At 38.5% G+C, this 26,434-nt stretch overlaps 2 protein-coding genes across 7 annotated transcripts in view; one reads left to right on the top strand and one right to left on the bottom strand.

Moving 5' to 3' along the window:
* Positions 1–12,024: 12,024 nt before the first annotated feature.
* Positions 12,025–26,168, bottom strand: C5H4orf33 (chromosome 5 C4orf33 homolog). 5 transcript variants are annotated; one of them, XR_009933231.1, is made up of 6 exons: positions 22,561–22,746; positions 21,036–21,096; positions 20,835–20,886; positions 20,551–20,750; positions 19,127–19,352; positions 12,025–14,107 (listed from the first exon to the last, which is right to left on the bottom strand). XR_009933231.1 is itself a non-coding variant. In XM_062493125.1 (6 exons), the coding sequence occupies exons 1-6, from the start codon at positions 26,166–26,168 to the stop codon at positions 19,253–19,255; spliced, it is 609 nt and encodes a 202-aa protein (XP_062349109.1). In that variant the 3' UTR covers positions 17,516–19,252. The 5 variants fall into 5 exon arrangements, 3 of the variants coding, with proteins under 3 accessions (XP_062349109.1, XP_062349108.1, XP_062349107.1); XR_009933230.1 differs by lacking the exon at positions 12,025–14,107 and adding an exon at positions 17,516–19,045; XM_062493125.1 differs by lacking the exon at positions 12,025–14,107 and adding an exon at positions 26,154–26,168 and having other exon boundaries at positions 17,516–19,352; positions 22,561–22,741.
* The window catches only part of SCLT1 (sodium channel and clathrin linker 1), a 29,145-nt gene continuing 26,516 nt past the window's right edge, over positions 23,806–26,434 (top strand). For both annotated transcript variants that reach the window (XM_062493121.1, XM_062493122.1), the window contains exons 1-3: positions 23,806–23,932; positions 24,697–24,764; positions 25,579–25,631. In XM_062493121.1, coding sequence (XP_062349105.1) covers positions 24,711–24,764; positions 25,579–25,631 — 107 coding nt within the window. In that variant the 5' untranslated portion in view covers positions 23,806–23,932; positions 24,697–24,710. The remainder of the gene's footprint in view (positions 23,933–24,696; positions 24,765–25,578; positions 25,632–26,434) is intronic.

Raw genomic sequence — 26,434 nt, forward strand, 5'->3', positions numbered from 1 at the left:
ACAGCTTTATGAACCAGATTTTTCCTTGGCCTGGATAATTCACACAACTGCATCACGAGTGACTTTCGTGAAGAACAAGTTTCAAGTCATAAGCACTGAATTCCTAAGATCATAATCTCCATTCACTCAGCTTCATTTAAGCCTGTCTTCTTGCTAGGTATGGGAATATGTACATCCAACCAACACGTAACCTAACCAGAGAGAGTAAATACCTCAGAAGAGGTTTTCATTTCATTTTCTAATGTATTCTACCTTTTAAAACTAACAGGATATTCACAGAATGACAAATTTTCAAAGAAGCAACAAGATCAAAATTTGTTACTGGTATGGCGGTAGTTATATATGAAACAGTTTTCTGCCCAGAAATTACTCATGGGTGCATTTTTACTTAAAAACAATGCATCACATGTATTTTAGGTAATCACTGTCACAAGTTTCACAAAATCATGTTGTTTCAAACTTAGTAGGAAGGTAGTAAGAGCTCCCTTCTGTTGTAATTTAACAGGAGGGGAAGAGATGAAATTAAGAGATGCATGATGATACCCAGTGTCTCCCTAAGGAAAAGCAAGTTGTTTTGTTGCTAAGGGCCACAGCAGCATGCCAAAAAGCATTTGTGAACTTGGATACCCTTCTTAAAATTGCAGCAGTGCACTTAATGATCCATACTTCAGAGGTGCATAAAATTAGGACTGAGGTAGACTGCAGACCTAATAAATCTTTCATTAGAACTTGTTCAGGTGTCACTTTTTCCTATGTCATACTGAAACTAAGACTGAGAGAAGGTCCACTGATTTCAAGAACAGTCCCACTCCATCCCATAGTGACCCTACTGCTTGGGAGATGCTACCAAAGGCTTAGCTAAATCTCAGCTTTTGGCAACAGCCTGTTTAAGCATTAATACAGAATCATGGGTTCACCCTCCACAGCCAGGGATGCAGTATGCTCCTCAGGAACCCACAGGAATTAACAACAGACATGTTTGCCAAGTGTTTTCAAGATTATTATGTTACCATTTTCCACAAGTACTAAATTTAGTGAAATGGAATGGGGTTCACTAAAGGAATTGCCAATTATGTAATTAGCAGTGTAGCGTTGATAGTACCTGAGAGTCTTGCCTTCAAGGCCCTACCTAAGCAGAAACAAATGGTTTAGCTAGAATCTAGTTTCATGTGAATCTGCAAACAAACAAGTTTTTAAATAAATTATTTATTGATCATAAAGTAAGCCCCAAACCACTCCAAGACTATTTTCACCTGCTGTCCCATTGACCTTTTCAACCAGTATAGGAACTACTGGTAGATGGCAGAAACCTGCCAAGGAACTATGAGGCTGGTCTAGGAGTTTAAGACATACCACCAGATCTTATTTTCTCACTTGAGAATGACCAACCATGTATCAAAGCTCTGTAATTTTGAGTCATTAGAAAGGCATTTCATTCCATCATCATTATTTACTGTGACTTGACAAATACGGTCAACTGCTAAGAATAATGGCATATGTTTTCTTCTAATTTCTCTGGGAAAAAAGAAAGAAATTTACATCCCTAATAAAGGGCATGTGTCATATCAAGGTATATGCCTTACGAAAAGGAGCAAGTAATTTCAAAGTGAGAGTTTTGGAACACATTGAAGGCCTTATTTTAGTAACTTCCATGCTATTCAGGTTTAAGCCATTTGATAAATTCAACAGTTTAAAGCTTAAAAACAAGTTAAGTAAGGACACACAGTAGGAAAAGACACATTAAAAGTAGAAGCCATGGTCAGATGTAACCATGTTAAGAAATAGAGAAATTGCTATGAGCCCTATGCTTAGGAGAGAGTATTGTGCAGTTAATGTAAGTAATGAACCTTTCATGTGAAATGATGTAGTGTCACAACTCATTTGCATCCCACTTAAAGTGTAATTAAGTTTCCCTGACAGCATGGCTTATGGCTGAAAGAACAGACCTGGCTGCTAAATTAATCCAGAATCCCTCTAGTTAAATAACACTCCGCAAAGAAAACTTAACACACTTTCATTTAAAGTTCCTAAACTTACATTTAAAGCAGCACTATACAGAATTTCAGAGAATGCTTTCAAGGATTAAGATACCCTTAGTCACACAGCTGACTTGAAAACAGGTGTGCTGAACCCACACCAAGGTCTGGCTCAAACCACAGGCCACAAGACAACGCAATAATGTGTCTAAATATGCTACCATTCTAGGGTTTTCTTGGAAGTGACCTACAACATTGCAGGAATTCCAGTACCAGGACAGGGTTCTCCAATGGTGACAAAGATCAAAAGCACAGTGAACAGGTGCTACTAAACTAACTGCAGCAGAATACATGACCATCAGTTGGGTCATTACCTACAATGATACTATTGTCTGTTTTTTTGATAGAGTAACATCCAGCAATAATGAGCTTGATATTACACAGGTTTTTTGGTTCTAATTGAAAGAAGCCCAACTATTAACCACTCTTTTCAGCCGCCTACAAAAATCATTCCCTAAAACCAAGTTAATAAAAAGATGATAGGAGTGAGGAGTCAGTGGCTTGTGGTCCAGGGAGTCCCAGAGGGAGCATTAAATTGCAGAGAACTATTCCTAAACCACAACAGGGAGTAGTGTTTTATGGTTTTATGAATCAGTTTATTGATTTTTGTCCTGAAGGTTCTATGTAGAGCAAAAAGTTGAAACACTGCAGAATACATAATCCTGTAAAATCCATAGGGATCTAAGAGAAGTTAACTTATGACCATGAACCCTAAGTATAGACTGTCCAGAATTAACACTGTCATCCTATTTTCCATTATACTCCTGCCTGCATGTTACAATGGCGAGGAATCTGTGCAGTCTCTCCATGGCTCTGAACATCTCATTACAGAGAATTCCATTTCAGCCACTGGAAATAATCCAATCTTAGCAGTGTCACAAGATCACTCCCAGGAGCCACCCTGCAATACACTGCATGAAAATCTGCAGTCAAAATCTGTATCAAAAAGGAACAGGTACACCATGGCTAGAATTAAACTGTAGCCGTTACAAAGGTCCGAGTCCTTTCCAGCAAGGGAAGAAGTTGCAGCAACTTTTTTGACTACTGAAAAACAAAAATTGTGTTTGACAAAATGATCTGACGCTCCAGAAAATGATTTTACATCATAGTTGAAGAAAGGGTAAGCTGGTAGCAGTTACTTTATACAGAAAGAAATGTTCAAAACTGACACAAAAACCGTGGGTTTAGAGACTGTAGTAACAACATGAACAACCACATCTCTGAATTTGAGATATTAAGCTATAGTGTTTTAACAGCAGTACCATCACTATTCAGAAGATTAGAAAAAATACTTAAAACACTTTCCATTAAGAGACTGTTTCAGGAAATCTCTTTGTGCCCATGAAGGAAGTTTAAAGCCACGGTTGTCCCTCAAAATTTATGTCAATACGAAACACAAGAAGTATTCAAGTGCAGCCCCTTAGACTTGAACATTTGTCTATCCGACTGATTTTTAGCATGAGGCAACACAATTTAACAAGCTGGACCAAATGTTTATTTTCATGTAGTTGTAGTCATTACCTGAGAGTATGAACCCAATTATCTACATCCACAATAGTAAGGCAGTTGGGTCCCAGATCTCTCCCAGATTCCATTTTTGACTTATCATTTTCTAATATACCAAATAGCAACTAGTGACAAAAATAAGAAACAGGAGAACACTTTTCAAGTAAATGCTGCGAGTTCCACTAAGAATTTCCATTTAAAAATCAAATTACCTTAGATGTGATGAAACCAGAATTCAGTCTCTGGCTTTGATATGAAGCCACTTGGAAGTCTACCACAGCACTCCAGATCTCATAGGTATCTTGCCAAATACTGCTGTGTATTGGACACACATTTCAGGGCAGCAAAGTTCAATTTTCCTTTAACTGCAATGAGGTTTAAATTTAGTGCAGCAAGTAATTCTAAGGAGTTTATTTGCATTAACCAAACCAGTATTGTAGAGTAACAACCGTACAGTAACACTGTGTAATGTTACAAATGTAGATGCTGCTATATTCCCACCAATCAGGTCAGCTACACATCAAAATACTTGTTTATTTTTTTTTTTTAAGCAGTATAAACATGTTTTTTCGACTGGAATTGAGTAGGAACTGGTGTTCTAGTAGACTTCACCAGAGACAATCCAGGGTCCTTCAGGCAGCCAGAAAATTCTGAGCTACTATGAACTAACCAAGCCTTAAAAGAAGGAAAAGCTCCCAGAGTAGTTTTTTCTCTAACAACATTCTGCCAAGTCCTGAAATCAGGGCCACTGCACACTCTGAATCAGCCCTGGACCTCTGAAGTCAAAGGCTTCCCCCATGTAAGGAATACAGCTAAATATCCTCTGCTAGTTGTTGGTATTTACCTTCTGGATTTCCTCTGAAACATTAGTTCCTTGTAATTTATGCAAATTATCAACTTACAAAGGATGCTCTGTATTCTTAATAGACGAAAGATCTACAGCTGATGACACTCTATTCTGAATTTAACCTGAAACACATTCAAGTCAAAAGGAAAAATAACTTACCTTGGCTTTAAAGCCCAATCTTGCTTCACTGAAACTGTTCCTATTCACAAATCAGGTCCCTGAATCACTTTCATCTCTTCTTTAAGTATTGGATAAAACAGTTACCCATAGAATTCATTCTTCTTATGTGGCAAGTACTTCCAATGAACCAACAGAACAGAATTACAGAGTAATCTGGGTAGTGAGCAATCTTAAAAACTATCTCATTCCAACACCTCTCTGTCACAGACAAGTTGCTCAAAGCCCAATCCCACACAGCCTTCAACACTTCCAGGGCTGGGGCACCCAGAACTTCTCTAGACAACCTATTCCAGTGCCTCATCACTTCTCAGGGAACGAATTCTCAGGGAAGGATTCCTTCCTTCCATTTAATCTAAATCTGCCCCGTCTACATATAAACAGAGAAGTGCAGGCTTGCTATCAAAGCACTAAGTGGTATTCTGGAGACTCCAATCCTTCCCAGCCTGACTATTACGAGCCAGAGGCTCACAGAACTGGGCCATTTTATGCAGAAAGAAAATCTGACCCAATTGCTCAGGAACTAAAAAACTTTAATACTAGAAAATAACAAACAGCAAGCCTAACAGCTTGTACAGAACAAACTAGGAAAAATAGTACAGGGAGGATTGACCCATGCATGAGGGCAAATGGACAAAAGCAGGTGTTGGGGCATGGCAGGGGCATTTATAAACTTGGAGGAGGGGAGGAATTAGGGTAGAGTTTAGGGAGGCGCTTCAAAAAGAAAGGCAATTAGGAATACTAAAATTATTGCAGCAAAAGGAACCAATGATAAAAAGGGAAGCAGAGAATTTTCTAACAATGATATACATACTAGAACTGGAGGATTCTGGGGGTGATCTCACTACTATTGAAAGGGTTTTCCCCATGGCATTAAGCCATGATCCCCTGCAGTTTTATTGGAGCTACCTCCAACATCTCCCCCCGGTTTTGTCTTCTTAAGACAGAAATATGAACTGTTATTTAGGAGTTTCTTTTTTAAAAATCTTAATACTTACTTGGATAACTTCTAGAGTCATTATGACAACTCATGAAGGGATTCCTGGAGACATAACAAAGAACAGTAGAATATCATTAACACAGCAGTGACAGTTATAAAACACTACTGTGATTTTAGCTAGACTTGTGACAACAAACAGTCTCAATAGAAAGATCTTATTTTGGAAAAGTCCCTTCAATTACTCTTTTGCTTTTTCTTCTCTTCTGTTCTGCTAGGTACTCAGGAGTTTTTCAGGGTCTTTAGACCAAGAAATGCAGCACTTTTGGCAAGTGTGGCTCAGTTCTAATTTGGCTTGAGTTGTTGCCTCGTTTGTCTTTGCTGCTCTTTCCTTGTTATACAAAACTCAGATCTCTGTTTTGATCATTTTGAAATTCACTCCACATGCTATATGGGTAAACATGAAAAGGATACACGCAAAAAATTAATTTTGATATATTTAAGTAACAGATAGTTAAGAAAGTAAGTTTAACATAATGCAAGCCTTTTCATTTATTTGCTCTCAATTTAATACATTTTGTTTTTAATAAACCACTCCTTTTCCTTTTTGCTTATTCTGTCTCCCTCTTTCTCCTTGTTTCTCTTTTTCTTTTCCCCTCGACTGTCTTGTAATTATTTCATACTATCACCCCTCATCTTACCATTAAACAGCTTACACACGCTTTGCCTTTTCATTCTCATTAAAACTTGTTACTTTTCTACCTATGAAAATTGTAGTTTAATACATCAAGTGTGAAATGAAAATGCATCATTTATAAAAACAAAATTAAACACATTATTTATAATATGTTTTTTTTTAAACCAGTGAGAAAACAAACATCAAATTTGATTCATTATGCTTTCATATTCCTGTTTCTTTTATTATTTTATTTTTTGTGGGGAAGAAAGATTATTTATAGTGTGGTGAATTTTTTAGGGATCACTCTTTATGGTAAGAACCATGAACACTGTCATTCCATGGGGGCCCTTGCAGAAAAAGCAATAAACAGGGCATAAAGAGTGTGTTCTAGAAGTTTTGCTTTTTAAAATAGAGTAACTTTATGCTTTGTGGAAATAGAACTCTCTTGAATAGTTTTTAAGACTTCTTTACATTTATGCATATATGAAAATGAAGAGAGATATTATTTTTTAAAATTAAATCAACATTAACAAACTAAGTAATACTGATATTTAATACAACTATTATAAATTATTGAAATCTTTGAATAGAAACACAGTAAGAAAGTAATTGGCAACTTGTAAGACTTAATACTATTAAATTATGCTACGGTTTTTTAATGAGGACTGGTGGCTGTAAAAGACTGTTGATTAGTAGACTGAGCTTAAAATCAATTTCAGTTAAAATTAATAGCTCTTGAAGATAACTGGGAAAGCAATGGAACAAACTTAAAATCAGAATTACTAAAGCTTAAAACATGTTGTAAAGATTCTCTTAGAAGAACTTCAAGTTTACACTGCTAAATTAAACTAAACAACAGTATTTTTATTCTCAAAGTAAAATACAGAATAGAAGCAAAACTAAATCTGGCATCTAAAAATAATGTAGCTTCTTATTTGGATACACTCTGGTTTAAGACAGCAAGAATGAACAAGCATATCTTCAACCAATGTAGAAATTACTTAAAATTATCTAAATACGATGAAAAACATATTTACTGGGGGGTGTTTGGGTTAGCACAGGAAACTTGCAGTTACATTAGTTTGTTGTTTAGAGCAGGCTTGGTAGAAGTAACAACAGTTTTTTCTTTTCCTTCTCTGCTGGTGACGCTGGGGAACTCTGGGTTTCAGACCTTGCTGAATACAGCTTGCTCTAACATGTCTTGGCTTTTGGTAATAGCAGCATTGGTTAGAATTTTGCTGGAAATGCCTGTGGCTCTTAACAGGGGTGTCCTGGTTTACAATACAAGATACATATTCTATTACCATCTGAGAAGGGTGATCATCCTTATCTCTGTGGGAAATATCTTCTGTTAATGGGCCATTGAGTCCTACTGTATAACTGATAAGATTACATCATCCCATTGGGAGATGCTCCAGCCAGGAGGAAGAGCCAAGCCTTTCCTACCTAGATAAAAACTGAGGTTTAGAACGCCAAAGGCAGCCTTTTTCCACTGGATTCCAGAGGAAGAACCAGGCTTTTTTCCACATTATCACTGGACCCTTTGGAGGAAAACTGCACCAACACCCTGACTGACAGGGTATCAGGTTGTATTCGGACTCTGTCAGTGGTTTTATTTTTTATTTTTTTTTAGTATTGCATGTATTTTGGTTTTCCTTTTTCTCTTCCCTAGTAAAAATTGTATTACTGACTTAAGTCTCACTGGTTTTGCTTTTCAAACCAGTACACTGGGGCTAATGGTCACTGACACAGGCACAATGTGGTTGAGTGCAGTATTTTTTTGAGACAGTCTGAGTAGCAAGAGCTGTATTTAAAGGAGGCTCTCGACGCTGAAAACAGAGGCTTTTGCAAATCTTTGGTTTGTTGATCTGGATGGATTCCCTCCCCTGCTAATCAGTCAATAATACCAGGTTTGGAATACTCCTGGCATATTCCAGTAAGAGTCTTTTCCATTCTGACTTCCACAAAGGAAGTTCAGTAGGAGATAGTAATGACGCCATTAAGTCCAGCTTAGAAGCCAACTCCCATTCACCCTTTTTCAGGGCTTGTCTTTCAGTCTTGTCCCAATTACTCTTCCTGGTCTCTGACCAGCAGAGATCTTCCTCTAAAGATCTGAAGAGGAGGATGATCTGGAGGAGCAGCCCTCAAAAATGAGCACGCTTTTATTTTTAGGGTCGCATCCCCTTACCAGCTCTCAGTGCCAATATGGGCGACCTAGGCGCCGCCATTTTGGAGGCGGGCAGGGGGGAGGGGGAGGAGGGGGGCACTCAGATCCAGTTCCGGCAGGGGCGGGAGCGGGCGGCCCCAGAGGGCGGCGGGTGGGCCGTGAGGGAGCGAGGCTAGAGCTGGGGACACCTGACGGACCGCGGCTTCGACTGAATGCGCTAGTTGCGATTTCAACATGGCGCCCATTTGTGGCAGGGCAGCCGACGGGATAAGAGCTCACGTTAAGAGGTTAAAGGGGACGAGGAGCACACGAGGGCACCAGAGGGATGGAAGAGGGGAGATCCACTATGGCCTGCACACTGCCAGCGGGGATCTGAGCACAGGGGACGTAGGGTGGCAGTGCTGCAGAACTCCCTGGGCCAGTGATTCTCATTTACAACTGAATTAGAATTTTTTTTTTTTTTCCCAGCTGAATTCCAAGAGTCCACCAAGTAAAACTGATCTCTGGTAGCGCCAGCTCAGTTTTTAGATTGACAGGATTAAATTTTGAAGCTCCCTGTTTTTAGATTCCATGCCTTTGCAAGCTGATTTTTACTTTAAATCGCTGTAGACGTCTTTCTGCTCTACAGCCATCCGAGAACCCATCTTTTAGAAATAAAAGAGACTAGATGAGGCAGATGTAGCCCTTCCTCTTACCTTCTCCGAAGGCAAAAACGCTGCGGCCGTCTCCTCCTGTCTGCTCCTGCCTCCACAGCCGTCGATGTCTCCCTGACCCTGCGCCAGCACACACCAGGAAGGGCTGGTCCTACCCTCAGTCCCCAGAGGACAAAACCGAGTTCCAGCTGAGTCACCTGAATATCATGAGCCCCACGATGGATGCCATCTGTAGCCTCTGATCCTTCCCAACCTGGCTATTAGAGCCAGAGGCTACACAGAACTCGGCCATTTTAGACAGAAATAAAATCTGACCCGATTGCTCGGGAGCTAAAAAACTTTAATACTAGAAAATAACCAACAGTGAGCGGAACTGTTCAGTTTGTACTGAGCAAACTGAGAAAGATGGTACTTGATAACTAGCACCAGGCACGAGGCAAAGGAACAAAGGCAGGTGTTAGGGAATGGCAGGGATATCTATAAGCTTGGAGGAGGGGAGGAGTTTAGGGAGGGGGCCCAATAAAGAAGGGCGATTAGGAATATTAAAATTATTGCAGCAATAATGAACCATTGATAACAAGGGAAGCAGAGAACTTCCTAGCAATGATGAACATACCAGAACTAGAGGATTCTGGGGGTAATTTTTTATTCACTACTACTGCTCTCTGCACTTTTATTGGAGCTAACTCCAACAATGGTACCATCAATTTTTCCATTTTTAGTTTCCAATTCAACTTTTCAAAGTGAAAGTCACCGATTTTTCAATCAAACACTGATGCCAAGGGCGGAAATTACTTTCTATGTATTAAACATTAAAGATAGTGTGTGTGGACATTTTGGGTCAAGACAGCCATGTCTACACCACTGCCACCCTGAAAGATAACTGTTTTTAAATGTTTAATTGGCTCTTACCATATGTGGAGAGTGCTAATAAAGGTAATACCTTTCTTGTTCTACAACTCTCTCAAAGCCTCGAGAGCAAAGAACAATCATTAAGCTGTCCAACCATGTTCTCTAACCACACACAAATATAAAATATTCAGATAAATCAGGAAAATGACTTTCTTCTTTAGCCTTGGTTACTGCATACTTAGGTGTTACAATATCTGCAACAACGCAAGTGCTACCCATTAGAAAGTGGTGGATGACAATATTGATGTGCTTATAAGAGGAGTGGGCTTCACTTCTATCCACTTCATGTGCTTGCACAGACACAAGATGCTGCAGACATGCATAAAAGTGGCTCCACATTAATCTAGTATTAAAGGATACAAAAAAAAAAACCTCTAGATGAGATCAAGTACTTTGTTGGAAAAGATTCTACTACTCTTAAAACATTAACTTAAGTGTGCTGTTGACTGAAAAGTCTGAGCTACTGTAAAAACACATTTGTATTCTGCACAAAGTGCCACAGTGAGGTTGGACTTCCTGACAAGTAATAGGGGCAAAACAGCTCTGTATTTCATAGAGCTTAGGTGTAAACTTAAATATAAAGAGATACTCACAGAACAGTTTTCTAGTTTACCAGATAACCTGAGACAATTTACAAGGGGTACAGAGGTATTCTGTTATTACTCAAAGGCCACAATTTCAATGCTTAATTTTAGCATATTAAAATCAATTAAATTAAATTTTCAGGTTTTAGAAATCAGAAGGAAATAAAGATCACAGAAGGGAAGATGGTGAAAAGAACAATTATTGTCATTTGGAAAACCTCTCTGTACATTAAAAATTAGGAAAAACATTAAAAGAACAGATTTTAGAGAGAATAATTTTACCATTATGATTCTCTATTATTTCTACATAATTAAAAAATCCACAATTACTAGAATACTAAATTGTACTTCTTACTAATCACAAGATGATACAGATGATGCCCAGCACGTCTCAGAATCTGGCCCAAACTTGACTCATTCTAAACACCTGTAGATTTTAAATCCAATCAATATGCAAATCATTATAGCAAGGTAATTTTCTGGGAACAACAGAGCTGATTTAACAAAGTCAGGACGGACATTTGAAATTACAATCTCATCATCTACCACAGATTCCCTCCCGTGCCCCTTGCAAAATCTGGTGTGACTTTTCTGGTTTCAGTTTTCAAATTCAACTTGATTCCAGAGAGCTGTGCTGTACAGGGGGGCTCACTGCCACTTAGGGCCTGGCAGACCAAATCACAAGTATTAGCATTCCAGATTGGCTAACAGGTGGCATCATTTGTTTTCTCAAAATTAGAGCTCTTCCAGTGTGCAATGACTTTTAACACCCAGCCTTTCAGATCCACACATCACTTGAGACTCTGCCAACCTTTCACCAGGAGGTATGAAAATAGCCTTCCATTCCAGTGCTAACGGAGCTTAAGCAAATGTGAAAAGCCTCACACTATCTATCTTCTGCTTCAAAAAACCTGCTAAGATATCAAATGCAAGCACATAGAGTGTACTGAAAGGTGACAATATGCACACAAGCAAAGGAAGTTATTCTTTAAAAAAATCTCAAAATACTCTTGTTGTCTCCATTTGTGTGAAGTTGATGATGGATACTTAACAAAATCAGAGTCTGACAGTAATTACAAACTCTTCTAACAAGACCTGAGATTCGCAGGTGATTTCTAATGCAGTAGAAAGGCTCAGGGAACATGGAACACAAATCCAGTGGAAACCAAGCTTCACAAAACAGCTTTTAATTAGGATGTTCTAATTAGATGCTGAAGAGACACACACAATCATCCACAATTAATTCTACTCTTGATACGGCTTAGGGAACATCACAGCTAAGCCAGAAAACCCAGAGGCAGTTTAACACTAACTTTCAAATCTTCATCTTTGAAGAAGCAATGGAAAAACATTCCTTACTTTTGACTCATTCACTAAAGTGTCTCCTGCCACTGAAAACCAAAAAACTCATCTTGCATAATGCCTGCATTTTAAACAATCCAGACTTCATGACCATAATCAGATTCATTACATCAGCTGAAAAACTAGGCAATTAGTAGTTCTAATATACTAGCCATAACTCATACTTAGAAATGACTAATTTTATTGGCAGTATATTTAACAGTTTAAAGAAATCATCACATTTGTCAAGTAGCAAAGTAGCACTATCAATTTTTAATTAAATGATCTTTCCACAAGCGGAGGGGAAAAAAAAAAAAACAAACCCCAGATGTTTCATTAAGTTTATATGGAGCAGAGAATTCCTCTGACTGAAATACAATTTCTAAGGGCTGTATTGGCTAAACCAACATTTTGAGATATAAGTGTTGATATACAAGCTAAAGACAGGAGAAAAGTTGCATAGATCTTTGGACAAAGGTCTTCTCTAAGGAGGTTTTTGTGGTCTTGGTAATCAGGAAAAAAATAGACATTGTTGAAAACTACACAGGGCTTTCAGAACACATCTATGTTTCATAGAGGGAGAAGGTGTTAATAACCAAAGAGGTTATTTACTCAGCATATGACATTACAGGGAACACAAAATCAGTCAGTCAGTGCATGTGACACAGAATGTGTGTAATAGCCCTCATTTTAACAGATAAATTGCACATCTTATAAGCCAGGCCATCAGGACTTAAAGCCCTTCAGGCATTGTAGACTCAGGAGGATGAAAGTAAAGACTTGGCACTCTGAAGCTAGCACATGCAGAATGTGATTAGTCTTTCCTGTATCATTTACTAAACCTGCTAATTAATCTGGAGGGCCTCACACAGGCACCAAATACACAGACTAACTGATATGGAAAGCAGTCCATTTACTTCTCTATTATACCTAAACAGGTGCAGAAATAATAAAAAAAAAAAATCTATTTCTCATTAGCTCACACATTCTTTTCCAATGCTGAATGTTAAATCTCAGTAAGTCCTGACACTTGAGGGATGCAGGATGTGGACATGGACTCAGGTCTAAAGGATATTCCAGTATATTTTAAAAATTGCCCTTGTCTATAACAGCTTACTTTGTAACTTGAAAAATTCCACTGTGAGCTCACAAAGATAGGTCAAGCCAAAAGCACTGGCAAGATAAAGATGTTTCCTTTTAGGCAGCAGCCTGCACTTAAAATCTAAAACCATCTTTCATGCCAAAGACTTCATTAATGACCACCTCATCAATAATATCTGAACAGATAAAATATAGTCCCCACTTCCTACTCAAAGCACAGTATTACTACAATAATCTGACAGAGTTTAATGTATGAGATCCCTGCAAGGAAGTCTAGATTCTTCCTCTGTACACAGATTTTATCAACATATTAAAAACACAAATAAGATAGTCAGACCTGTTTAAGAACATAAAGAAAAATGATTGATGGTAGTTTGAACAGTGATTTGTGATATACAGGCTGGTAGCACTTCACCCATTGTCTTCAGGACAAAAGAGCCTGCAAAGGGGATTGAAGGGAATCCATCCAAGAATATAAAGGAGCATAGAAAGGCATTGTTGCCTCAACTACTCAAAGAGTTCAGAGGTGATCAAGTACTCTGCAGCTTTATACATTTTATACTTAGTTTCTAGCCCATGATTATATGACCCTGCACTCCACTGAACAACACGTATCATGTGAACTTCACTGAAAGGGTGATCAGACAGGAACCACACCTGCCTGTCCAGTTCAAGAAACTGGAATATGCTGTCCAGGGAAGCAGTGGAATCACCACCACCCCTAGAAGTGTTCAAAAAATGTGTGGATGTGGCACCTGGGGACATGGGTTAGTGGTGAATATGGCAGTGTTAGGTTAACAGCTGGACTCAACCTAAGAGGTCTTTTCCAACCTGAACAATTCTATGATTTATGCTGTACTCTTACTTCACCTTACAGAGAGAATGAAGACAATGAACCTGTTACCAGCAAGACTCGTGGACATTTCCCATCCCCTCATTTATGCTTCACACTTAGCCCACAACAGCAAAGTCTGAGCTTCTCAATTTCCTGAATTGTGGCAGCTTTCTTCTACTTCTCACTACCTTTGCTCAGCAAGAGATTTTTGAGAACATCAGCAGGGAATTACAAAAAGATTCCTTCAAGTGGGTTTCCAACTACATGAATAGCTGCAGTGTTGCCAGCCAGCAATCCATCCAGCACAGTGACCTTTTTACATAGGTAGATGCCTAAAAAAAAAAAAAGAGTGAGAGAGAGCACATACTTATTCTATCACACTCCCAAACTCAAATTATTTTATGCTGAGAGGATTTCTTTAAACTGGTTTTATATACTTCAAACCCATCACTTCATCTTTTTTCCATGTACCTTTTCCAGTCAGTCTCCCACTGAGTCCACAGAACCTTCTCAAGCACACAGTGGCAGCAGTGTTCAGGGAAATATCACCTTCCTCTGCTCGAGCATGGCTGAAGACAGCCACAGCCTTAACAGCAGGTGCTCCCAGTCAAAGGGCATTCCCCAGCACATCACCTGTCCTGCCAGGCAGAAAGAACACTTCCCACTGAACAAGTCAAACCCTGGCAATTCCACCTGCCAGGGGTGGAGTCCCACTCTCAGCAGAAGCTGCAGAGAATTCACCTCTCCAGCTGCACTCTTCTGAAGCTTCTGAAAAGCTGTTTCACAGAAATTACAAAAGATTCCTGACAATATGGACCTCTCACCAAGTCTCAACATTTCATTCTAGAAGTCATAACCATTTAAGGAGGTACAAGACCACAGTTTTGCCTTCTGACATCGTGAACTAGCCTTCCTTTGAAACCACTAAATAATTTGCCAAAATTAAAAAGATTTAAAGAAGATACTTGGCATAAGAGGTTACAGCCCACGCTGTTAACATCTAGGAAAGTAATATGCAATTGTAAAACAAGAACCAGTTCTTTAAAGTCCCTGACACAATTAAATATAAATGCCATGGCTTGTATAAGTGATAAAGCACTAAGAAAGTACCAGTTTCCAAACTGTTTCATTTGCTGAAGGAAGCAAACTCAGCAGTAAGAAGTGAACCAATTACATTGCCTAGAATTAGAGATGAATAATTTTATGACAGCTACTACTGGCACCAAGATATAAATTTCATTGCCTGCAGAGACTGAGTTCAAGAGAACTAACTCAAAACAAGATTAAATTGGCAACAAATGTGCTCTACGGAGGGAACTTCTGTATTTTTAAAAGGTAACATGTGAAAACTCCTTTTTACCCCCTACAAGAATCTGTTCCATATTCCAAGAAAGCCACTGGACTAGTCTGGCTGGGTTGGTTTTAAAACAGCAGGGAGGACATAGTGATTTAATTTTACTTCAGTAACGTTTACTCCAGCTATTTAAACACTATTTAGTCAGTTCTGGTCTATCAGATTTAAAAATGCATTTGTATTTTCAACTACACTACATAATTGGCAGAGAGTATTCACACACATACTTCATGATAGTCTACAGCATAATTCCTGAAAATGAAACAGGCATATATTTCAATATGTTCATAGCCAGTGCAGATACAAACAGTGCAAATCCACCCACAGACCCCCTGCAGCCAAGGCTTCTACTTGTTTAGAAACAAAATAATGCAAACAAGCAGCACCAAGCTTGGATAGAACCAAATTCTCCTGACAATACTAATTTCGACAGACAGACAAGTAGATGGAAAAAGCCATAACTGCAATACAGTTTATGGTAAGTGTTGGATTGATCTCACTGAGGCTGTTTGTATGAGCACGGGCACAGCTATTTATACAACCTGTGCAAATAAATCAGGTTTAAAGGACTTCCCTGTACTTTTGCTGAAGCACTGCTCAGAGACACTGCAGCAAACTACAGCACTCACCAAAAGCAAAAACAATCACCGACTAAATAAATGCAGGTTAACTATCAAATTTCAGCAGCATTATTCTAAATGTACCATAATTAAATGCAATGAATTCTACTTTAGAGACTGCTCTGCTACCAGGAAAGAATACTTTTAAATTTTATGTGCAGCAAATTACACACTGTGCCATTCACATTTCAAAAGGATTTTTACATGGTCAGAATTTAAAACACAGCAAAACATTCTGTGCTGTGCCTTTCAGAGGCACAAAACAGCCTGGAAAAAAAGGAACTGCATGCAACAGAGTACTTACACCACATTCAGCAGTAGCTTATCATCATGGTGCTGCACAGTACAAATATTAACTCACTCATGTATCAAATAACTACAACAGATAATGCAGTAGCTGTATCAGCCATAGCAGTCAAAATATATATAGTCCTGAGTGAAATTAGAACTTCCTAGATCTAATATCTGACCTAACATATGAGGGGAAAAAAAAAAAAACAAAACATTTAAAAGAATACAAAGACATAAGCAAAATTTTACTCCTGTTAAGAGCTTTTGCATCCAAAAAAAAAAAAAAACCCACTGTGCAGGATCATTACATGAAATATTAGATGTTACACCTGACAGCCTAAGTTGCTCCAGCTTTGTATTTAAGGCACAAATCACGTCTACCAGTAGCACACATTATCACTCAAGTTTTCTTTATATTAATTTTTTTTTTTTTTTGCATTTCTGTATTGAAGGAAATTAATTTTCTGTCCCTCTCAAACCACGGTTTTTACGTTATTTCACCAAACTTCACTGAAGGTTGTTTGAACCCCTGAGGCCTCACCCTTGAAGGGGTGCACCACCTCTCACAAATCAAGCTGTATGAAAAGAAAGAAATTCCTTTAGAAAACAAAACAGCCTTTTTTGGAGAGTTTGCCAGAGACTTGCCAAAAAAATAAAATCCAGAGTAACATTTAAATCATCCAAACATCACAAAACTACTTTCACACTACAGCCTGACTGACACCTCGTGGAACTTATCTTCGGTTGATTTTGTCTCAAAAATTGTTTTTGAAAATAGCCCTGCAGGAAAGCAAACATTAGAATTGTAACTACACAGCATGACAAGATGTCTCAAATAAACCAAATAAGCCACCATCAGCTTGACTGAAATATCCTTTTTCTAAAATCGAGGATACAGCAAGAAGGAATGGATCTGGTTAAGGATAACTACTATGCTGGCAGCACCAAGGCACAGTTTAGACAACCTTCTTCTTCCACCTAGTGGCAAGAAGCATAAAGAACAAGGTCTTTGGGAGTGCAAACACAAGATGTTTTCAAACACCAACTCTGAAGAGATTCACTGGCATCATAAAGAGGATTGAGCCAATGTACAGTCCTGGTTCTCATGTTTAAGTTCACAAGTAATAAACATACTATCACTATCATGCAGAACTTTGTCATTTTCCTCCTGCCATCAAAAAAAAGAGTTCAGGAAAGACAGGCCCCCATACTTACAGTTCAAACAGACACTTAAAGCTCAGAAACACACAGGTGAACCAAATAATGGCAGCATGGAGTAGCACAGGCCTTGATTAAAGTCTAGATGAGAATTTCCATTTTCTGGAACACCTAGCATTGCATTTTGTACTGCAAAGACAATGGTTTTACTTTAAAATCACTTCTTTACGGAAAGGAATCTATTTCCCTCCAAGTTCATAATTTACACCCAACACAAAATCTGAAGCAGTCAGTTTGAAGTAGGAACAAACATGAGATGAATTTAAAAAAAAATCTGTTTATTATTATAAAATGAAAACGCTTTCATTCCTCATATGAAAACTACCTTTGTGAAAAAAGCAGCACACCCATTTTGAATCTTTGCACACACTTTTTTGACAAACTTCTGCAAAATAAAGTCGACAAGTTTTGCAAAATGCCATTTTGGTTTTGACTAAAAGTTTCAAAGAGCTTTGAGATGTCAATGTCTAGATGATACTTTAATCAACATTTATTGAATTATTCAATATTTCAGACTGATGTCATTCTTTAGAAAACCGTACATGGACAGAAGGTAGAATAGAAACAAACAACTGAATGTAAAATACTTACAATTTTCAACAGATGGCACTTTACATCAAGGAACCTATTTTGTCTAATTGAAACAGAGCAAAAGTAATTGGATGGCTGAGTTCACTGACAAGCCAAAGTCTGCCACAGAAAAAGCCTAGTACCTTCAAATTTGAAAGCACAGCTCCATCAAACTGGAAGTACAAAGAGGGAATGCAAAGCTAAACAAAAACTGTGAACTAACATTCTGTCTCAGATATTAACCACACTGAGATGTTCTTCACAAAAGTGGGGTAGTGCCACCTTCTTTGCTTCTCAGGCAGAACTTAGAGCTAAACTTAAGCTGAAAGAAAAGAAAATAGGACCACCAGAATGTGTTTATTACTGCATACTAGCAAGGATCTGGTTATTGGGCAAGCTAATTTATATAAGATTAAATCAGCAGCCACAGCCAAGCAGCAACTGCTATGCTAGACAAGAAAAAGGAACATATAACTTGTAAATCTTGTGAGGGTTCACAGATTAGATGCTGCCACCTAAGAATACTATTACTAAAATGACTCATGCCCATACATAGAAAATACACACCTAGAGTATCTCCAGCCCTCAGTAGCATGCAAAAAAGATTCTCAGATATATGAGATGAATTCTTAAAGTGATGTGGTAAGTCTTAGAACAAAGCCCGCTTCTGCACGCACACAACTATACCAGAAGATTTTACTAAGCATGATTTGTCCCAGAAAATTCACCTGAAATACATAAAATACATAAAGAGGATAGACTTTTGGAAGTCTATCCTCTGCACCTCAACACCATTAGAAACTCCACACAGAGTCTCTAAGACAGAATAATTTGCCCCTTCAGCATTAAGCAAGGGAAAACTCCAGGCACAGGAACATACAGGAAAGGGCTGTGTTACACCTCCTGCAGGGCAGGTACTGAGCCTCCAAAACCCATGATAGCTACAGCCTTCTCTGTTCCTGAATGAGGCATTCTTCCTCCTGACTGTAAGCAAAAAATCTAGGCACGTAAGGATCTCATTCAGCAGTCAACAAACAAGCAGCAGTGAAAATACAGCAGAAATGCAGCAGCTATCAGAAACCAAAAGACTTCAATCCAGGTATTGGCCTTGTCTGACTTCAGAGCTCTCACAAAACATAGCTACAATTTTAGCACGTTTCTCCTCCTTCACTGGCAGCAGCAGATTCATCTCTTGCACAGATGGAAAACTCCACACCCTGATGGATTGAAACACAAGCCATTCATACATTTAGAATCAGCAATTCCACACACGCCTTGCAGTTGATTTTCAGACTGACCCGTGATTTCGGTGGCAAGGAAAGCCTTGCTAATCTGGCATCTACAAACTCTACTCTGAACGAGGAAATTGTTTCCATACAGCTCCAGCCAACTTCAACACGACAAAAATTTATGCTTCAACCCATTCACTCAGTGAGAGATTTCCATATATCTGATTCAGGCTGATTCCAGTCTTCTCCTGTTAGTTCCTTCAGGTTCAAGCCTTTGAAAAATTCCAAACGATGACTGCAAACAAAAGAGAAATAAACAAAGTCCTAACTTTTGTATTAATCCTTAAGAGCAAAGACAAACTGAGAATAATGAAAGCAGCAACGAACAGTCTCTACACATAATTTCATCTGTTGCCAACACTTGAAAAAGACAAGGTTTTTCTTTTTGAAAGGGATACTATTGAAAGAACTCCTTCCTGAAAGGTATTACAGCCATTCTCCAGTTTAATACAGAGAAATAAAAATATCCATTTATCATAGAACACTGATAATACGTTTTATTAACAACAGCTCAGGACTTTTTTAAATGCACAGTCACGGAAGCTAATTTAAAGAGTGGTTTACCTAAAATTTCCCCTACCTCACCATCACTGTATGTTGTGCGACAAGTTTTATAAGAACTGTAATATTGTCAGCCACTCATACACCTAACCCACTCTTTTATAACCCCATCCTCACTGAACAGAGCTGTGCCCAGTTAAGGGCAAAGGTTGTTCCCACTCCTTGGTAATTAGTACAGCTGCAATTTATCATGGACGAGATTCTGCCTTCAGCACCAGCTCTGTTCTCTTACAATCTGTCCTCTCACACTTTAGGGTGTCCTCTAGAGCTGGTTCATTTATATTAAATGCCCAGCAGAAACAGGTTTTATTAGATCATCTCAGCCTCAAGGCCAAAGAAAATAAACAGGCCCAAAGCACAATTTAAATATCAAAATTCTGTTTTGTTTTTTCTCTATTGATACTGGGTATCCTTTAATTATATTTTTTTTAGTTTAGTCTGCCTTATCAATTTCTTCCATAACATGGAAGCATCTGTAGAGGTGAAAGCTTTTAGAAGAGCAGGGGAGGAGCAGAAGAGATGTACTGGAAATGGATCTGGTGACATTACCTCTAAATGGCACTTCAGGAGGAGCTGAAGTCAAGAAGGAAAAGTAGAACAACCTACCCATGATTTAGACGAGGAAGGTGATAAAAGCAGATACCAATGGTACTGAATGCATAGAAGATGATGCATATCTTCTATGCACCTAACATGGAAACCAAACACTTTATTACAGTGCCACAGTGCTTCATACAAAGAACAGCACCAGCAGACCCAGAGCTAAGTACTATACTAAAAATACTAGGGGCACTCAATCCAAAAACCAGATTACCTTTAAGTATTGCAACAACAGTGCAACCATCTTACAAAAGAGCTCATTTAATGCTTACAAATCTGGCTCCTGTCCTTCCTGCAGTTGGTGTGGAGGCACGGGATAAAGTGCTTCGTATTTCCTCTCTGCTCCTGAGCCATGAATTGCAAACGCATTGAACTTGTCAGTGCATGGTGGAAAATAACTCCAAGGAAGAAGAGCTTTACCCTCCCATTTGGTTTTCGTTCTGGTCACCTCAAACTCCAAAGGAAGTTCTTCCTGTTAAAAGAGAAAAAGTATTGGCCATCTTCTGATCAGAAAGTAGGTAAATCAAAATCATTATGAATGTGCTTGACCACTTACTTTCCATGCTTTTCTTCTGCCAGAAAGCAGCAGCAGTAAGTACTGCCCATGACTGTCAAAGAATCAGAGCACATAATTTTTTCCTAAAATTATGTCAAGTTATTAGTGCATTATACTGCTACAAATATGTACATTCCCCATACTGACACAATTTCTGCAACTGTAAATTAACTTTCAGGACTTTTTCAGAGCTGTACTTACGGACAAAGCTCGACTTCTAAATACTGCTCAGTTCTGTCACTCAGAAAGAATGCTTCTACAACTGAAAAAAAACACACAGAGACCAAAATTAAACAAAAAATAAACAAAACAAACAAAAATCAACATAAAAACAAACTGTCAGTATTTTATATTAACTTCAATTTTATATTATAAATATAAATTATACATTATTATAATATAAATTACAAATTATTCATATTATAGTAATGTCCTGAGATCTTCATATCCCATTACTACAACTACAATTTTCATGGGTTTTGGCCTGTGCCATGCCAGAGCATGACTTGCTACTGACATGTACACAGTAACTATAACCCAAATATTCAAAAAGTTGTGCCACAATTCCAACTTTAGGAGCTCTTATTTTTAATTGCTATGATCACAAAGAGCTTTATAAAATACTGCACTAACTGTATTAGTTTACCAATTCCAGTTTTGAAAATACCTTGATGCAGCATGAAAATAAGGGAAAGAGGATCATACATCAGAGCAGGGCACATACCCCATAACTAAAACATCTGTCCAATCTCAGAAATAATAAGAAAGCATTTAGCTCTTAAATGGTATTTCCCTGCAGATGGATGTTTTGGACAAGGGATTACTGTTCCAGGTGAACTTGAAAGCCACATGTTACATTTGAATCACATTTCAGGAATACAAAGTAGAACTACAATGGTGCTTCTCACAGCAATGACATTATCAGAAAAATTTAGTTAGAATTATGATATGACTGCTCTCTTTACTTATTTTTACTTAAGTATATTTGCTATAATCACATCAAAGAGGTGCTAATACCGTTTTAGTAGAGCTTGAATCAGAATAGCTCAATAATCAGGAAGTAAAGAATTGCTAGAAATATTCAATTCTTGCATTACTCAAAGCAATGGGTGAAAGTGACAGTATGGACACAAAAGCAGAAAATACCCAGCACTACTATGAGAATTTTCCCCATTCCATTTGGGTACAGTTTTGAACTGCAATTCATGAGGTGCAATTTCTGTTTCACACCTTCCTATTCCTCAAAGGAACTTTGGAAAAAAACGATTAAAACACTTCTTAAAGCAAAACAGAAGCTATTTTTAGGATTTCACTTCTCTTTCCGCAAGGACATTTAAATACATATATGCCACAAAATTACTTTGCTATTCAAACATGTCAAGCCTCTGATAATTCACAAGTTATATCAGTAACCCAAAAACTAAGTTCGAGTACACATACTATTGACAGGATCAGGAAGTCAACTTCAAAATTATTGAAACCAACCTAGATCACTGAGATTCTGGTTTTTTGTTATTTTGTGGTTTTTCTTTGTTTGGTTGGTTTGTTTTGTTTGTTTGTTTTTGTGGTTTTTGGTGGTGTTTTTTTTTTGTTTTTTTTTAAACAAAAAACACATTACAGCCTCTTGAAAATAAGACCAGGCATATCAAATACAGAGGAACATCAGTGTCTACATAAATTGGATATAATAAATTGGATATATTCGCAGGAGAGGAGCTGCACTTACCCTCATAGTCCCACAGTCCACCAAAAGGTTTCCCTGGCTCTCCGGGTGGTGCTGGAGGGTCATTGAAGAAAGGAGCATGAACTTCCATCAGCAGTCCTGCATTATCCGGCCTCAGCCCAATCCTCACCGGGTCATGGCTCACGGGCAAAGCATCCCACGTGTGTTTAATTCTAAATTCCATCTTCGGATGCTACACACATGACAAAGGAAAGTTCTGTCAAAAAAAGATCTGATTCCATCTCCGCAGGAATTGTCGTGTGGTTGCCCAGGGGAAAACAAAAACAAAAACAAACAATAAAAAAAATACACTTTGGTATAAAGTCAATTATCAAATCATGTTTTTTAGACATCAGATCTGAAACAAATTAGCTTTGCAAAAAAAACTAAACAAATAGTTCCATAAATGCTGTTTCTCAGCGTTTTTATACCCCCAGGGTTACAAATTACTCTGAAGCCTTATTAAGCTTAAGGCTTTTCAAACATATATCTAAATAAGTGCCTTCCAAAACCACGAGAAGTATTTATCAAGAGAACGGACAAACAAAACAGTTTCCACTACATGAATTTAGAAGATCTGGTAACATCAGAAAAACAGACTGAGGGGAAAACCTTGAACGCCTGAGACTGAAGAAAATGAAGCAACTCGCGAAAGCTTTCATTCGCCGTCATTGTAAATCAGCCTTTCCTTAACACCTCCAGGGACGACCCCACCAACTCCTTGGGCAGCTCGTGCCAAAGTCTAACCACCCTTTCTACAAAGGAATTATTCCTGAAGTCCAACCTGACCCTCTCCAGATGTGTCCTCTCCTCCCGTCGCTGGTTCCCTGGGAGGAGCGGCCGGTCCCCGCCCGGCTGCAGCTCCCAGAGGGCTCCCGCTTCCCCGCTCTGCTACTCCGGCCACAAACTGACTTTTTTTTTTTTTTTTTTTCCCTTGAGGAAAGTCCGAACCCCTCAGCGCCGATCTTTAACCCACAATCCCCTCACGGAAAGTTGAACGAGGCCCCTTCCTCAGGCCTCAGGGTTGCGCCATGTCCGCTCCTCCCGTGACGTGACGGAGGCGGCGCTGCCGAGCCCGGCGCTGAGGGAAGGAGGGCGGGCGGCAGCGGCCGGGCCCGCTTGTGAGGCTCCGCCGCGGGGCTCTGGGGGCGGCCGTGGCTGCGCTGCTGCCGGGGCTGTGTCCTTCCTCCTTCCCTCTTCCTCCTTCCTCCTTCCTCCTTCCCGAGCGGCGGTGCCGGCCCCGGGCTGCGGGCAGGGAGCGCAGCTCTCGCGTCCTGCCCTGCCCCTGCTGCCTCCGCTCCGCTCCGCTCCGGCGGATTTTCCACGGGGATCCGTGGAGTTTGCTTGGGGAAAGCTGGGAGCACGGCGCGGCCAGGTGAGTGTTGGCAGTGTGGGTTTATTTTCGGTGGCTGTGAGGGTTTATGTTCCGTAGCTTTCCCAGTGTTCGCTGAACAGCATGGGTGGTACTTTTAGTTAGCTGAACACCAGTAATGGAAAGCTGCTGATGAGGGTAAGGGCCAAAAACACATGGCGTTTTTGTATGAATGCTTCTCTAGTTGCAACTTTCCCTTTCCTGTTTCCTGGCATTCCTTTGCTGTTACCTCCTTTCTATCCCCGCTGTCTTTTCCCTCTATGCTCCTTTAGAAGTTTAGAACTAGTAAAAGAGCCATGGGACGTTTATCAAGAAAAATGGGCAAGAAATTGTTTAAATCAAAATATCAAATACCTTTGCATTCCGAACTTTTTTTTTTCTTCTTTGTTACCCATTCCAGTTATAAAACTGTTACTCAGATTATTATAAAATAGAACGAAAATATTTCTTAAAGAAAATAGAATATGAAAGGAATGGAACTTATTATTATTATTATTATTATTATTATTATTATTATTATTATTATTATTATTGTTATTGTTATTATTGTTATTATTGTTAATATCATTACAGTTGCTGTAGGTTTTTTCAAGTTCTGTTTTATTTTTTTTAAAACAGTTGTGCTACATAGAAGAATTTTAGCAGCTGCTTTTTTTTTTTTTTTTTTTTTCCTTGAAGCATTGTATTGTTAAACATATTTCTGGCTGCTGTTTATGTAGATGGAGGCCTGTGTTATAGCCATGGTTCTCAAACATGGTGTTTTTCAGACCAGAAGCTAAAAATGGCACTTGGACACTATGAAACCAATGAGGTTCAGAAAATTACTGCTGAGCAGGTATGTGAACTAAGGAATGGAAGCAGTAAGACTTTTTCTGATGATGTTTTGTGATAAATAACTTTCCAGATATGGAGCACAGCTCACTTCAGTGTTGTCTGTACTGGGTCCATCATACAGCGTAGCAGCAGCAGAAAGCAACCTGCCCTAACAATGAATTATGGTATTTTTGGTGCATTCCTAAAAATTTCATCCCTGATTCATCCCTTGATTTGTAATTTAGTGCACTTCTTCACTTTTATAGACTTCCCTTTCCTAAGAGATTGGTCTCATGTTGAGGTGGCTTTTTGTGCTGGGTACCATAAGCCTGTCTGAAAACTTGTGCAGGAGCTATGGCTTCAGCACTTTCCTGATGCTGAGATGCATGGAAATGAGCCAAGCACTTACAGAAACCCATGATTGTTATTTTGAGGTGATTTTCCCTCAGATGTAATTATGCTTTTGATCAGAGCAGGTCCAGGAAAAAAAAAAAAAATTCATACTGCAACAGCAGTCAAGGGTTTTTGAAAACACAAACCTGGAAGTGATTCTGTGACATACTGTGTACAGATTACAGTACAGGCAGTTTTGTGTTTCATATGAAAGTTTAAAACTACACACATTTATGTGCAATCACTAATGATTATTAGCATTATTATAATAATCAAGTATAATTTATATTATTAATATATTAATAATATAAATATTTATATAGTAATATTATATTACTGCATTATTAATTATATATTAAAATAATGTATAAGTATTATATAAAATTGAATATATATCAATATTTATGAATTTATAAAATATATAAATTCTTATTCCATTACAGGAACATGTCCTTGGTGGTGATGGCTCATCAGAATCCAGGATAGTGGACCAAAGGTAACTGATTCCAAGTGATAAGTGGGAATACTGCAGTGTATTTGAAGGAAATGGTCATGTGCTCATAGGACTGTAAATACCCAGGTGAACTGGGTCTTGTGTACACCTGTCTGTAGGGATGTTACTGTAAAAGTTGTTTTTAGGTGGTGTTGTGTTTCTTCAGTAAATTAAATTACTGACTCTGCTTTCACAAGCTGTAAAATAAAGTATGAGAGGTGAGTGAAGGAATTCTCTCGTCTGAGTTTTGAGAGGATAAACAAATGTTCTGGCAAGATGGTGCTGATCTAGGTAACACATGTAACTGCTGTCTTTTGAGATTGGGGAATGTTTTTAATAATGTTTTTTGACACTTCAGCTAACAGTCGTCTATCAGTAAATAGACTGTTTACTGAGAGAAAATAGAAATTAATTTCCCTCTTACCAAAATAACCTAGCTTTTCTTGTTAGCTTTCAGTATGGAATTTGCAGAGGATTGCTATCAGTTATGAAAATATTAGGAGGGGAAAAGTACAGAAGTAGAACTACAGTGTTCTGCATTGTCTTAGAGGCCACTTTACTGTTGTATGTGAAAGCAGCAATGAAGTCTAGTCTTTTAATATTTGGCATTCTGTGTGAATCGATGAAATATTAATATTGTATTCATGGTAGTTTATTGTGTCCCATTATATGTTCTATTTCTGCTCTATAGGACCCTTGCTGTTAGTGATCATTATTTAAAAGTAGTGATTAAATTTGCTCATTTGATTTGGGTGGATGTCGAGCTTGGAACTCGAGAAAAGTGACTGTTCTGTTCTGGCCCCTAG

This window comes from Cinclus cinclus, chromosome 5, assembly GCF_963662255.1.
Source record: "Cinclus cinclus chromosome 5, bCinCin1.1, whole genome shotgun sequence".
NCBI classification, from domain to species: domain Eukaryota; kingdom Metazoa; phylum Chordata; class Aves; order Passeriformes; family Cinclidae; genus Cinclus; species Cinclus cinclus.

Coding starts and splice junctions, on each gene's coding strand:
- C5H4orf33 (XM_062493125.1), bottom strand. Junction 20,751..20,834: donor GCAGAAGAAAAGCATGGAAA/GTAAGTGGTCAA, acceptor CTCTTTTAACAG/GAAGAACTTCCTTTGGAGTT. Junction 19,353..20,550: donor GAAGGACAGGAGCCAGATTT/GTAAGCATTAAA, acceptor TTTTGTTTGCAG/TCATCGTTTGGAATTTTTCA.